Source organism: Ipomoea triloba, chromosome 2 (genome assembly GCF_003576645.1).
Source record: "Ipomoea triloba cultivar NCNSP0323 chromosome 2, ASM357664v1".
NCBI lineage: Eukaryota > Viridiplantae > Streptophyta > Magnoliopsida > Solanales > Convolvulaceae > Ipomoea > Ipomoea triloba.
In genome coordinates this window covers 19,287,906-19,304,275 of record NC_044917.1, presented here as the reverse complement: position 1 = coordinate 19,304,275, position 16,370 = coordinate 19,287,906, and the positions used below count along the sequence as shown (strand labels likewise).

Below are 16,370 nucleotides of genomic sequence, written 5' to 3'. Positions count from 1 at the left end.
ATAATAATAAAGGGATAGGGAAAAAAATCAGAAAATAAACAGAAAATATTGAGAGGAAAAAAACAGAAAATAAATTGCAAAGTAAACAATTCCCCGACAACGATGCCAAAAATTGATGAAAAATTTTAATATATATCCTCACAAGTTCACGAATCACTGTAATATAGCATGTAAAAGTAAGGGTCAAACCCACAAGGGAATTGATAATATGCAATTTACAAACTTTTTAAATATAATTCACTCTAAATGAATTGAAGTAATCATGATGAAATAAAAGCGAGATCAACTAATAAAATAACTTTAAAACAACTTGAAATCAAATAACAACGATACGAGATAACCGGCAAGAAGATAAATTCTAGGAACATGAATCCATTATCAATACTAGCTAGTTCTGCATTTTAGTTTAACTTACTAATCAAATTTAGGGTCCGCTCTAACTACTATATGACTACTCGATATGGCGTTCATAGCAAGTCATGTGATTTAATCAGTCATATGCTTAAGACATTTATTCAAATGATTAAAACCCATTATTAAATTTGGAAGAACTTACGGAATACCCGAATTATGAACCAAATGAATAATTTAGTAAGACAACCAAACTATTTATTCAATTATCCCCAAGAGCATAGAATCCTTAGGCATGGTTTTCACTCTAAGAATTTTTTCAAATTAATCAAATTGCATTAAAGTTGGCCACCCATTAATACAATCAATTAGCAAAAAGATCAAAAGATAAAACTTATTTTGATTGGCAAAAACATAAATCAGTACAAAGATTTAAGGGCAGTTTCATCAAATTCCTAGAATATGTAATTAGCAGTGCATCATCATGTAGATAGCAGTAATCAATTCACAAAGCACTATCCTTCAAAGATTATCACAAAGTGCACTAACAGTAATAAAGACTAGAGAAAAATAAAGACTAAAGAAAAGGAATAGTGTCGTGAAGACTAAATTGCAGCCACCCCCAAAATTTTGAAGCTGCCGCCAATCCGAAACCTCCACCGCCAGAATTTTGTGCTGTCGAGAACAAAAACCGCTGCCGATTGGAAATCTCCGAACGGCTTTTCGGTGAGAATTCGATGATTTCCTCAAATCCCAAGGCTCTATTTATAGTGATTGCGGTAACAAATCTAACAATTTTTCCCCTTCCCTTACTATGGATTCGCTCATTCTGCTGGCTTATCGGACAACTAGTGAAGCAAGAGAATAGTTTTGCGAAGCCTAAATTCCCTTTCACGCTTCTTTTGAGAAGAACCAATTAGCTTAATTTCAACCAAATAAAATTTATTTATTATTACTCATATTCTTATAAAACAAAGTAATAATTATATAAAAAAGATGTTACTAACATTATTAATATAAAATAGAATAACACAATTCAAAAATACGTCAATCACTTATTACTTATAAAATAATATTTAATAAGCAAAATTAAACCGTAACTCATCTAAACAACACAAATTAATCTAAAATACCACATAATAAAAGTAAATGAATCCTACTTATCAATAATTAAAAAAAATTTAATATAAACACTTGTATATTTGAGACGTCAAACCAATTCATGGTCATCAAATCCTTTATATCTTCCATCATCACGTAAATAGAACGTGCATTTATATGACAAACAATTGTCTGATCCATCTCCAACTCTATGTAGTCTTTATGAAGGGTAAATGATGTCAACAAACTGACTAAGTACTTGTGATACACTCTCATTTGTACCTATTTTACTTGTGTTTTTATGTAGGTTTTATAGTTAATTGTGTGATAAAATGTTGTGTCCAATGCTTATTTCCATGTTTTCATATTTAAAATGGTATAATGCTTGGTTTAAATGTTTTTGATGTGTTTAGAAGTGCATTAGAACCATTTGTGAACAAAAGCCAATCCAAAGGAGCCAAAGAGTTGTAATTCCCGCTACCATGGCGACATCTTGGTAATCGGACCATATCTCTTCCTATGAATATCCAAATGAGATGATTATTGAGCCATTGGAAAGAAGACTTCAAGGGCTACAACTCTTTTGAAGACATCAAAGTGTAGATTGAAAGGGAAAATGGTCAAAAGATCAAAGAGTTGTAATTTCTGCTAAATATGGCGACACCTCGGTAATTGGACCATATCTCAGCCTAGAAATATCCAAATGCGATGATTCTTAAACCATTGGAAAGAAGACTTCAAGGGCTACAACTCTTATGAAGACATCAAAGTGTAATTCGAAAGGGAAAAGGGTCAAAATCAGGATGCAAGTCGGAACTGCGTCACAGGAATTTTCGACGCGTCGAACTCAACTTTCGACGCGTCGAAAATCCCAAAAATGAGGCAGAATAGCCTCGTTTCGGCGCTGTAAAGATTCGACGCGTCGAATGTTGGATTCGACGCGTCGAATGTCGCAGATCTGCGATTCTAAACTTCTAAAAATTGTCATTTTTGCCCTCCATTCTCCACCCACTATAAAAGCATCATTTTCTCTTCAAACCCTAAGCTTGGCTGCGGATTTTGACCAAAAAGGAGAGCAAGGAAGAAGATTTGAAGCCACAACAAGAGAGGAGAAGAGCTTGGAAGACACATTCGGGAGAATTTCTTCATCTCTTTTCTATTTTAAAGCTTTATTGTATGTTTGTTGAATCTATTTTAGCCATGATTGGCTAAGATTTCCTTTGGGATTTTTGGATTGATAAGTGTTTATGAACCTATGTGCCTAGTTCTTGAATTGCTTGAATGAAATATCTATTTGGGTTTATTACTTGTGTTGTAATTGTGGCTTAATTTCTTGATGCTTGTAGTTAAGGATCCTAATTACTTGTTTCATTGCTAAATTTGTCTATGAATTAGAGCACCCACAATTGCACTTGATTCTTGTACCTCGAGAGAGGACATGTTGATTAAGGGATTTATTGTGAATAGCTCACGAGAGTGAGTATTCCAATTGTGAATAGCCCACGAGAGTGGGTATTCCATTTATTGCTTGTTCTTGATTATATGTTGTGAATAGCTCACGAGAGTGAGTATTCCAATTACCATGTTTTGGGATTGAATTACGAGAGTAATCTTTCCCTTTTAGATTGCAATCATCCACACTTGTTGAACCCGAATGATTATTTCACTTTAGATTGGCACTAGGTGATTAAACACTTTGACGCCCAAAAATCCCGCTCTTAATCTCTTGTATATAAAAGTCCGTTTGCCTTGCTTCATTTATTTTATTTTCATAATTTTAGATAAATACCCATTGTTAACGTAGGAATAGCTTCTCGTGAATTAATTAGTAACTAGTGCTTAATACCCCGCTTCCCTGTGGATCGATAACCCTGGAATACTCCGGGTATTTGCTTGTACCTAAAAATGCTACGACCAACTTGCAATTGTCTCCTAAGTGTTGTAAGACATCATCGCCAACAATGGGAGGTCGTGCTCCAGTAGTCGATAGTTCACCACTCTGATCTCCTTTTTTTTTTTTTTTTTGTTTTGGTGAACTCTCTTTTTCTTACCAATATAAAATTGTAATTATACCAAGATTTCAAATATAAACAATGAAAACTAACTTATATTCTAATCAAAGTATATATATCGAACTCATCAAAATCAATCTAATTCATCAAAACACCTAATCCATCAAATTATATTCTTAAATCACCAAATTCAATCTATTCATTAAACAACATATTTCATACTTAAAATACATACGTAATTATAATCAAATTAAAGTATCTAAAATATCTAAATACATATTTCTTCAAATAAAAAATTCATCAAAATACCTATTTAACATAACATTTATTAAAATTCAAAATTAAATACGGAGTAATTAAAATGTCAAAATTCAAAATAAAATAATAATAATAATAATAATAATAATAATTCATATATATATATATATATATATATATATATGATCGCGTTCAAGTGCGAACTACTCGTCTAGGAGAGAACTGAGAACGCGTCCAAGTGCAAGTAGAATGTATTACAGGTGCAAGTAAAATGTAAATTGAGCATCAATACTAAGTGCACCTAATGTTAGGTTGCACATAATGTTATAACAGGTGCACCAACTAGTTGCACCACTTGCACTTATAACACAATTACTTGCACTTGTAAGTGAAAATATGTGCACTTGTAAGTAAAAATAGGTGCACTTATAAGTGAAAGTAGGTGCACTTGTAAATGATTTTACTTGCAAACGTGTACCAGCTAGTTGCACCACTTGCACTTATAACACAATTACTTGCACTAAATTGCACTAAAGTTTGAGTTATTTACAAAAATGCCACCACGTCGTTGTTTTAAAATTACATCTGATTCATTGATCTGGAAACATGGATGACTACGAAGCGTTCTCAGTTCTCTCCTGGGCGATAGTTCGCACCAGAGCGCCCCCTATATATATATATATATATATATATATATATATAACAAAATTCATACTTTTACTCATATTATTCATATAAGGAAAATTGTAATTTTTGTCCCTCCATAATATGTCAATTATCGATGTCACCCCTGAATTATTAGTGGTGTAAATGTTGCCCCTCAATTTTCAAAATGACACATATATTGCGCCTCCCAAGTGTAAATGTTTCCCTTCAATTTTCAAAAAGATACATATATTGCCCCTCCTTTACGGTATGGGAGGGGCAATATATGTACCATTTTGAAAAATGAGGGGCAACATTTACACCACTAGTAATTCGTGGGTGGCATTGATAATTGACATATTATGGAGGGGCATAAATTACAATTTTCCCTATTCATATAATATGCCATGCACACATTACAATATACTCCCAACAAAAATAACAACTAAATTCATACTTTTACACATATTAGGGTATAACAACAAAAATAATTACAAATAAATAAAAACTCGAAATAAAAATTTCAAAAATCAACAAATATAATATTTATCACAATGATAAATAAACAAAATTATTTTAACAAAAAAAAAAACACAGGCACAGTACATATCGGTGGACCAGCTAGCGGCGGTGGTGGCGGAAGCAACGTTTACGACGGCTGAGGAAAACATTGGCGGTGGAGACAGTGGTGGCGACGTCGCGGGTGGAGTCCTTAGCTTGGTGTCGACGGTGGCGTTTGAGGCTGAGGGAGATGTGGTGAGAGAGGCGGTATCGGCGGTGGCGTTTGAGGCTGAGGGAAGCAGTGTCAACGACAGAAAGGAGCTGAGAGAGGAGAGGTGAGGGAAGAGGCGTTGTTCGGCTGATGAGAAAGGAGAGTGTACTGCGGTCTCGATATGGTTTTCCATATATGATTTATTTTCCGCTGCCCTTTCTTTTAGAAAGGGTAGCGGAAAGTATATTTGTTTTTTTTTTATTTTTTAAGAAACCACTACCTTATTTTTAGAAAGGGTAGCAGTTTCTTGTTCATTTATTTACAATAATGTCACCACCCTTTTTTTAAACAATACACTACCATGTTAATTAAAACCTTTATGGCTTATAACTTGAATGCGGAAGCACAAATAACAATGAACCGCATGTAAATAAAATCAATCGACTAAACAATGTTCATGATCATGGATCTTTAATTAAAACAAGAATTGAGTAAGGATAAACACTTACTTGATTCCATTGAAGAATAAATCAAGAATGCTTACCTCTCTGATATGTATGCCTTAATCACCTCCTGATGATATGGAGACTAGAAAACTCATAAACTAAAAACCTTATGGTCAGAAAACCTTATCATCCCTAGAGTTTTCTTGGGTATTTATATCTTTCAAGAGGAATGGGAAACCTCCTTTCAGGAATAGAAATCCCTTTAGGAATGTGAAACCTCCTTTTAGGAGAACCCATATCGTTTTTCCATTATACATCTTTTAACCCTTATAAACTTAAATTTTAACAAAATGAGAGGGAGGGAATTTCACCCATTAATTCCGCCTTTATATATCACTAATCATCAATGTGAGTCCCTTATGGAATTACAACATTTATTATATAAATCAATGCAAGGAAATAATTATTTCTAACAATCTTCCACTTGATTCATATAAGCATGACACCTTTATTATATGAATCAACGTTAGGAATAAATTATTTCTAACATTCTCCCCCTTGATTCATATAAGCACGACTTTACATTTTCAATCCTTAATTTGAGCTCACTTAATATGAAAATGTAGAAGTCATAACATCATCGAACTTTACTAACTGAATCATGGCAGTTACATGCCTGGCATAGCGTCTTACTCCCTTCCATGTATCAGAGTTAATAAGAATTCGAACCATAATAATAAGGTAAAATCCGAAAGTACCTTATTCCTTATGTCTTAAATAAATATAAGACCAATGTTATCACTTCTGAATTATGCATAAATAAGTGATCAACATCAACGATAACAAAATCAAAACCTGAATAGATATCTAAGAGTATCAACAACCCAATGTGCTAATCAAACATAAATCCATACATGTATGGCATAATTAAACGTTATACAAGGACTTTACTAGTATACCCATTCTACCAATATGGCCAATGAAGGTTTTGGGCGCCAATCCCTTAGTCAACAGATCCGCGATCATAAGATCGGTGCCAAAAATGCACTATTGATATTCTTTTTTGATTTTGTACCTTCTCCTTAACAAACAGAAATTTCAAATCCATGTACTTGGCACCTCTAGTACATCTGTCGTTCTTTGAGAAGAACACAGTTGCCACATTATCACAATGAATCCTCAATGGTTTGTCTATAGTGTCGAAAATGCCCAAACCAGAAATGAAATTGCGCAACCATGATGATTTGAATCTTTAGCCTCAAAGCATGCTACAATCCATAGTGGAAGGAGCAATGACAGACTCCTTCACACTTTTCCAATATATTGCTCTACTAGCAAGTAGGAAAATATGTCCGAATGTGGAATTTCTATTATCCAAACATTTGCCATAGTCTAAGAATAACCTACAACCTTCAGCTTATTATACCTTCTATATGTGAGCATGTGGTCCTTCGTACCTTGTAAGTATTGCAGGACCTTCTTTGCAGTTTACCAGTTTATATCTTTCTAAAACTTTGTTAATGTAAGCCTTCTAGGATAAACCTAAAATCCCCTGTGATCTATCATGGAATATTTCTATTCTAATCACAAATGGAGTCTCGCCTTTATCCTTCATTTCAAAGTTCTTAGAAAGATATTCCTTAACATCACGCATTATCAGGGACGGATCCAGAAATGTAGTCTAGTGGGGGGCGAAATATAGCAAAAAATCCCCTGTGATCTATCATGGAATATTTCTATTCTAATCACAAATGGAGTCTCGCCTTTATCCTTCATTTCAAAGTTCTTAGAAAGATATACCTTAACATCACGCATTATCAGGGACGGATCCAGAAATGTAGTCTAGTGGGGGCGAAATATAGCAAAAAATCCCATGTGATCTATCATGGAATATTTCTATTCTAATCACAAATGGAGTCTCGCCTTTATCCTTCATTTCAAAGTTCTTAGAAAGATATTCCTTAACATCACGCATTATCAGGGACGGATCCAGAAATGTAGTCTAGTGGGGGGCGAAATATAGCAAAAAATCCCCTGTGATCTATCATGGAATATTTCTATTCTAATCACAAATGGAGTCTCGCCTTTATCCTTCATTTCAAAGTTCTTAGAAAGATATTCCTTAACATCACGCATTATCAGGGACGGATCCAGAAATGTAGTCTAGTGGGGGCGAAATATAGCAAAAAATATTGTTGGATATTGACGAAAAATAAACCACATCAAAACTTTATAAAAATATTCATAATGAAATATAAAACATAATTAATTGGATAAAAAAAAAAGAACACGTTGTAAATTACACATCTCATTATTAATATAAAAATTATATATTTTTATATAGCCATAAAGTATAAAGCCATAATCATAAAAACCTCCAAAAAGGAGGTTCGTAAATTTGTTGCCAATAGGATTCGAACACGCAACATCGCACAGGACACCACACACTTATATCACCTCATCTAGCCCCTCCACTAATTACCATATCTGTTTTTGTATATTTATACTAAAATATGTACTATATATACATATATACATACAAAGGCTATATATGGGGTGGGGGTGGGGTGAGTGGGGGCAGGTGCCCCCACTGCCCCCACAGTGGTTCCGTCAGTGCGCATTATACCTTTACCATTAGCAGCCAGAAGAACGTCGTCAACATATAATACTAGGATTACAAACTTGCTTCCATTAACCTTTATGCAGATACACCTATCAACAATGATATCTACAAAACTAAATGACAATACAGTAATGAATTTCAAGTACCATTGTCTTGAAGCCTATTTTAATCCATAGATCGACTTCTTCAATCTACATACCAGATTTTCTTGTCTTGTGGCCATGAAGCCTTGCGGCTGATCCATGTATACTTCCTCTTCTAATTCACCATTCAGAAAGGCAGTTTTAGCATTCATTTGGTAAAGCTCAAGATCAAAATGAGCCACCAAAGCCAAAAAAATTCTCAAAGAGTCTTCCTTAGAAACTAGAGAGAAAGTCTCTTTATGAGAATTATTATCCTGTATCACCTGTATGGCTTGGTTAAATGAGACTGGATCATCATTATCAATGATCAAGTCACTTCATGCTCAAGTGCATAAATAATGTAGTCACTACATCAGGAATGACTGATCTTTTCTGTCTAATAGATCTCCTTAATGCCACTTCCTGTTGAGTTTGCACTTGATCATCAACTTGAGTTTCAACCTCATCTTCATTTACAATAGCTTCCTCATGTGGAATTGGAGCATCTAGTTGCTGTTGTTCCAAAGTATTTCCGTAAGGCTGCACTTGCAGCAATAGGAACTACAGTAGGGAAAGGATCACTTGATGAACATGAATCCATCAATGACTCCTTAATCTCAACATTACGAGCTCCCACACTCCCACGGACTTTGCTATTTTCATTGAAGCGAGCATTACCAGACTCAACAATCCTCGTACTATGATTAGGACAAGAAAACATGTATCATTAGATCTTTTTGGATATCTAATGAAATCACCACTAATGGTTGGAATCCAATTTATTTTCATGTGAATTATACATCCTCACTTTAGCTTGACAGCACCAAATGTGAAAATGCCTCAAACTATGTTTCCTTCCTGTCCATAGTTCATAAGGTGTTTTAAAAACAACCTTACTAGGAACCCTATTAAGTAAGTATGTTGTTGTCCTTAATACATACATTCACAATGAAAGAGGCAATATACAGTTTATTAACCATACTCCTAACCATTTCTATAAAAGTACGATTTTGCCTTTCTTCCACACCATTTTGTTGTGGTGTGTATGGCATTGTGTATTGTGCACAAATGCCTTAGATTTGTGGAATTTCTTAATGGGCCAGGAATTTGCCCAACTTCTGATGTTTTTCCATAAATACTCACCACCTCTATATGATCTAATTGTCTTTACCTTTCTATCTAACTGTCTCTCAACTTTTAATATGAATGTCTCAAGGACATCCACAAACTGAGATCTTTCATGTAGTAAGTAGATGTAACAGTACCCAGAATGATCATCAATAAAGGTAATAAAGTATCATATTTAAAGAAGGGTAACCTAAAATCATATTTCTTTGCTCCATTTTGTACTGGTGACTTACTTTCTAACTTCTCTAAGTAATACAATTTGAACTTCTGGTGTTATTTCATATATATACATGTGGTTTGGCATATATAATAACAAAAAAAAAAAAACAAAAGAAGAAAAAATACTTCGTGCTTTTTCTCTCATACTACTCCAAGCAATTTCTAGAAATCTCTTTGCCAACCTCTCCTAAATTCTCATGTACCTTTTGTTCAAGCAAGTTTGTAAAGTAATATAATTAAGTTCTCTAATATACTGTAATCCATTGTATCTTGTGAAACTAACGTTTCAATTCTCCTAACACCTTCGAGAAGAAGTGAATTGATTTTTTTTTAAAGTGTGATTCACTCACTCTGAATCAACCGTACTCGATCTATACCGCGTTACGCTTGAGTAATTTTTAATTTTTAATTTTTGTGAAAATTCCCTACATTGTCAAAGGTGAAATAGTTGTTGACTTGTTGCTAGTGCTAATGGCACTGCTGTTTCTACTAGCACAGCTACTCTTGAGCTCCCATTCCTGTAAGTTGGGATTACTCTTTCATTTACTCCATTGCTTCCCATGATCGAGCCAATATTAATCATATCCATACTACGTACATTTATGGCTCAACCCCAATACCTTGATCCATTGTACACCGCTCTAGCCCAATGACACACTTGGCCCAAGTTTACGGAAATCTAATGCCATCAGCAATCTCACACTTCTTATTTTGTGAAAAGTTTCAACATAACAAAATACCTATATCATCCTTGAACCTAAATCTCTCAAGTTTTAAATAGTTAGGCTGCCAAAGACCTTGTGATCTAGTGGCACCCGGTGTCCCGATTTACACTCCCACATGGATGATGGGAGTGGATTCGAGCCTCAATGGAGGCCTATAAGACTGCCTCAAGTAGCTATGAACAGCCTGTTGACTCAAAAAAAAAAATTAAATATATATAGTTAGTGACTTAGACTAGCAATCCAACATACACTGCTACCTTATTTTCTATTTCTAAAGGCAAAAACTTGTGTGAGACCGTCTCGTCGGGTCGGGTCAAGATGCAAAATACTAATCAGGAATAAAATTTTTGTTACTTATTAGGGTAAATGTAATACTTTTAAGGGAAAATACAATACTTTTACATTTCGATTTAAAAGTATTACATTTTTCCTCAAAAGTATTATATTTGCATAAGTGAGAGGTACTTGTCAACCTTACTTATTATGAAAAATGTATTACTTTTTCTCTTATAAGTAACAAAAATTGTATTTTTGATTAGTGTTATATTTGAGCATATAAGTGTGAGATTTGCACATATAAGTATGACATTTGCATGATGCTTTGACCCGACCCGATCCGTCTCACGAATAAGGATCCGTGAGACGGTCTCACACAAGTGTGACCCATTTCTAAATCATGGGCTACCAAATTTCAATATGATATATAGTTCCTTGTGTATATATTACATGAAAAATTTTAAACTATCGCATAATTTTGTCTTAGTTTTCATGTTGATGTAACAATAAGTTGATTTGCTTTGGTTTTTTAGTAGGGCCTAGTCTAGTCATGACTCATGAGTACCTTTGACCTATTTGTGTTTTTCGTGTAATTGTTAGAAAAAAAATGTTTTAGTTTTGGATGATGAAAAAGTGAAAAAAAAAAGAAAAAATGGAGTTGAAGAATGTAAACAATTTTCCATGCTACCAAACATGTGTTTTTTTTTCTTTTTTTTTTTTTTCTTCCAGAGCTTTACATGCTCTAAGTATTCAGGATGAACTTACAATACAAATTAAAATTTATGAGTAATTAATCCAAAGATCGATGTATTAAAATATAAGTTTTTATTTGGGTTTAGTAAACCTTGCAAAACATCATAAAGGAAGTTTTATCAAACCACAACCACAAAGTGTTGGGTCTATCTTGTATTAATTAATTTCACATTCAACAAAAGAGTACTACAAAACCCAAGTAGAGGGTGAAACTTAATGATTGTTTCGAAGAAGGAAATTCTTGAACCAATAAGCGGACATCTTAGGATACCTCTTCAGGGTGTCGAAATCAACATACACAATTCCAAACCTGGAAGTGTATCCTATTCTCCATTCAAAGTTGTCTAGCAATGACCATGCAAAGTACCCAAATAAGTTGGCTCCTTCATCCACCACCCTCTTCAGCTCAGCCATATAGCTTTTATAGTAATTAATCCTTTTTGTGTCGTTCAAAGATTCAGCTAATGTGAGATTGCCCATATAATCCATCCCTACAGTAAACCCAGAAATTTTAATGCTCCAAAACCATCACTCAACCTGATATATACGCTTATATTCGGAATTCGAATCTTACCATTTTCAGACAGAAACATGAGAGGATTGCCGTACCGCTCCTTTACATATGTCACAGCTTTGTACAATCCCCATGGCACCATGTACAACCATTCTGAATTGGCCTATAAACATCAACCAAACAAGAATTTAGATAAGAAAAAACTAGGGGAAAAAAAAGGGTGTTTAGCTAATAGTTGATAGCTGATTAAGTAAGTTGACAAATGATAACTATGATTGGGTTAGCTAGTTTGACAAGTTGATAGTATTAAATGGTTGTAAAATAGTGTTTGGTAAATTAGCTAATTGTATGTAAAATGGCATATAAGGACATAAACATATTGTGCAAATTTATTAACTCTTAAATTACTTTTATAATTTTTATATTATTATTATTATTATTATGGATTACAATAATGAGTAAAATAAAAAAGAAAATTACTATTGTTGTTACGGAACAAAAGAAAAAGGGACAGGCAGATGAACAACAACAAGAAGAGAGATATAAATGTTAAAGATGACAAGGATAATATTGTCATTTCATAATTAAGGCCAATCAACTAATCAAAAACTCTACTATTTTTAGATTTTCAGATTTTGATTTATTGTCCTAATAAGCTAATGTTATAAGTCATTTTACCAATCAAATTAGACAAATTTAGTCAAACCAGCCAAACTTCTATGTTACCAAATAGGACCAAAGTAAAGAATTGTGAAATCTTTCAATGTACCCTTGGACCGATTGGCACTCCATTGCGTGCATCTGCATAATTGAACACAAGACAAACAATCAGATTCAATATGGACAGAAAATTAAAGTAGAGAAGATGAATGGGGTGGGCTAATTGTCTTACAAGCAAATCCAACATTCCAATCATTTTGGTAGCTGAGGATACATGGTGTCTTTGGATAGGCATCGTAGACATAGTAAGTAGTATACTGGTTTATACCAACATAATCAATTGATCCCTTCACCATCTTAACCTCGTCAGGTGTAAATTTGGGAAGCCTGTCCCCAACTATATTCTTCATTGTTTTTGGGTATTCTCCATACACAATAGGATGTAGAAACCTATTTGGTACCCAAAATATAGGTTAATTATATTACTCAAAACAATTATTATATTATTCATGGGTCACCAGTCCAGAATTGGATTTATTATTACCATCCTATATGAAAATCCTTGGCTCTCTGAGCTGCATAATTATCCGCCTTGGATCGGGTCAGAGGCTCATACCATACAAAATCCAAGAGAATCCCAAATCTTCCTTTTTGTTTTGCCTGAAATATATATACTCTCAAGACTCAAAATTAAGCTCTTTCGACAGACCAAAAACACTACAAAAACCTCAGCCAGTATGTGTCATGTTAAATTTTTCACTAAAATATATATTATATTAAGACCTTAATTATGTGATACAAGTTGACTAGACTTATTAAATATAGTTTGGTTGGGCTGAATAACTAGAAGTTGTTAGTCAATCAGATTCAGTGTCTAATATAAAGCCTATATCAATGACATATAGGATATGCAATATATAACATATAAAGATTATAGTACTCATGCTGTTCAGAATAATTGCAATACACCATCTAAAAGTTTCTGAATTAAATATGGAACAAAAATGCTAACGTAGGACATCTACTATGGTAGGAGATAATCAACGCTTCCACTTTAATTTCACTACTACAAAGTTAAACTTTCCTCATAGACTTTATATTATATTACATTTGTATCTAATAAATACGTCACGCACCTGATATTTAGCACGGTATCTCTGAGCTGCTATAGCATGGCACAAAATCAGATTGTGGGCAACAACGTAAGGCTCTGTTGCAGAGTTCCCCTGTGTGCAGTTGGAGCACCTCCCCGGGGCAAAAAATCCAGTGTCATACCCCAGAGCTGCTACCACCCGAGGTTCATTGAAAGAAAACCAGTTCTTCACTCTATCTCCAAATGTCTTGAAACAAAACTCTGCATAATCACCATAATCCACCCTGCCAAATTCAACTCCACTACATTATAACAACAAACAAACAAACAACACTAACATTAAAGACCATAATGAATTGCTGCACTTACACCACTTGCCGGCCTAACCATCCTCCATACCTATCTTGAAGTGCTTGGGGAAGATCATAATGGTTAAGATTAGCGTATGGAGTGATGCCTGCAGAGCAGTCAAAGAAGTAAAAATTTCAATATCTAAGGTGGTGTTTGGTAAGATGAAAATATAATTTTTTTCCTACCCAGCTCTATGGAATTACAATTCTTGCAATTCCATAGTTTGAGGAATTATAATTTCCAAGTGAATTACTGTTTTGTTCTTATTACTATCAAGGTTGAAAAAATCACTAGGGGCCCAGGCTCCGGGGGTGGGGTGCCTAGATGCCCATTTTTATTTTTTAAAATTTTTAAATTTTTTATAAATATTTGAAGTGTTAATAATTGTAAAGTATTTACGTGTATCTGTTCATAACTACTTTCTGAATCTATTGAAGCACAAGAGTCAGTATTGCCCCCACTGAGGCTCGAACCCACCACCTCCCATATAAAAGGAAGGATTTGATGCCACTGGACTACAAGATCCTTAGCATTACTTATTAAGTTATTAGTTACTCCGTGTTATTTATTAGTGTATTACTTAATAGTTTAATTTAGTTATTACTTATTATTTATTATTTTATTAAGTTATTATTTATTAGATTATTAGAGTACGTATTAGTTAATACATTATAACATTAATATTTTAAATGTTTAAGATTTAAAATTATTTTTAAAAAAGCGCCCAGTTGGCTGGCCACCTAGGTGGCACCCGGCCACGGAGGAGGCTAATTTCGGCCTTGCTCGACACGGCCAGGCGCCGCCTAGTGCCTAGGCACAATTTTTGCAACCATGAATATATTATTATTATCATGGGTATTTTAGACTTTATTAACTCCAATTCTTTCATTTCAATTCCCAATCATTTTGTTCATGCTCATTAAACAATGTAATTTGAATTCTCATATTATTCTTTTTATAAAAAATTATAATTCTTTTCCTTTCTAATTCTTCCGACCAAATGTCAGGTAAACACAGAAAAATTAAAAACTGTTCGATCAGTAGTGTTACGTTTTTTTCCTGATGAGAAATTACCTTTTTCCAGCATGTAATTGATCAGCCTGTTATAGTAGGCAACTCCCTTCCAATTTACCTTGCCAGTTCCATCTATAATCAAATATATAAATTAAATTAGTTAATACCAATAATACATATATTAATCATATTCATCAAATTATTACTTAAAAGGACAAACAAAAAGTTGGTCGTATGAAAATACTTGGAAATATCCTGGTCCATGAGATTGAGAAACGGTAGGCATCAAAATTCAGCTTCACCATCAGATCAATATCTTTCTGTGTCCAAAAGACATTTAATTTATTAAAATTATATATATACTTATGTATTTGATATCAGTGCTATATATGTTATCAAACAAGTAATACAAAAACAAAACATCTTGTAATCTATTTGTAACCAATAATACTTTGTATCGATGGTACTGGTCCACAGACACTTCTCCCGTAGCATTATTCGGCTCAAGTCCTGTTCGAAATCATCTAAAAAGTTACTACATACAGAAATTAATAAATAACGTAACATTAAAAAATAGAGAATAAAAGAATTACGACTGTAGTATTTGTTACCAGGAGTTTTAAGGAAGGTGTCCCAAATACTAGGTCCACGACCATACTTATGAACGTCGGTGGCACCTTCGACTTGGTAAGCCGAGCTGGCCGTGCCGAAAACGAATCCCGCCGGAAAGCTTTCTCTGCTCAGCCCTTCGGTGTTGAATCTCACCCTCTCGCATTGAACTATACTTACAGTGGTCAGCACCAACAGGAGTAGCAACAATGCTGCTCTTCTACCCATTAAAAACAGAAAAGTTGTACTTGAAGTATGAATTGAATGAGTTGGAAGGCAGGTTGGGGGTCTATTTATAATATCAAGATATGAATCTATGTATACACTTGTTGCTAGGATCAAGTGTTTACCGCTACACCATAAACTATAGTTACTAGCAAAGGCTTAACTTTACTTCCTTAATTATACTGCCACACATTTTCGAGAGTCGTAGACTTGATCTTTTACTAGTCTCCGCTCAACAATCTCACTAGTCACATGATGATGAACTTGACCCTTATCAGCCTCGACCCAATACTTGTAATTCTTGCCGTAATCCAAAAGGTAAGATAACACGTTATACATTTTTAAAAACTCATTTAAAAATAAGAGTTTGATTACTTTTTCAGATAATTTGGATGAAAGCAAAAAAGAAAGGGAAAAAGTATATTTTTAAGGAAGCAAAGTGCATAATTATACAAAAAAAAAAAAAAAAAAAAATTCCTCATCAAGGTGCAATGGCACAGCTAGTACATGGTATCCTTTTACAAGGATGGTGA

At 33.9% G+C, this 16,370-nt stretch overlaps 1 protein-coding gene across 1 annotated transcript; it reads right to left on the bottom strand.

Moving 5' to 3' along the window:
- Positions 1-11,476: 11,476 nt before the first annotated feature.
- LOC116010880 (beta-glucosidase 44-like) lies at positions 11,477-15,840 on the bottom strand. Its single transcript, XM_031250375.1, has 11 exons — positions 15,615-15,840; positions 15,455-15,513; positions 15,248-15,323; positions 15,064-15,135; positions 14,008-14,095; positions 13,682-13,922; positions 13,090-13,205; positions 12,778-12,995; positions 12,655-12,686; positions 11,946-12,048; positions 11,477-11,862 (listed from the first exon to the last, which is right to left on the bottom strand). Exons 1-11 carry the CDS (start codon positions 15,838-15,840, stop codon positions 11,585-11,587), a joined length of 1,509 nt encoding a protein of 502 aa, XP_031106235.1. The 3' UTR covers positions 11,477-11,584.
- Positions 15,841-16,370: the final 530 nt, after the last annotated feature.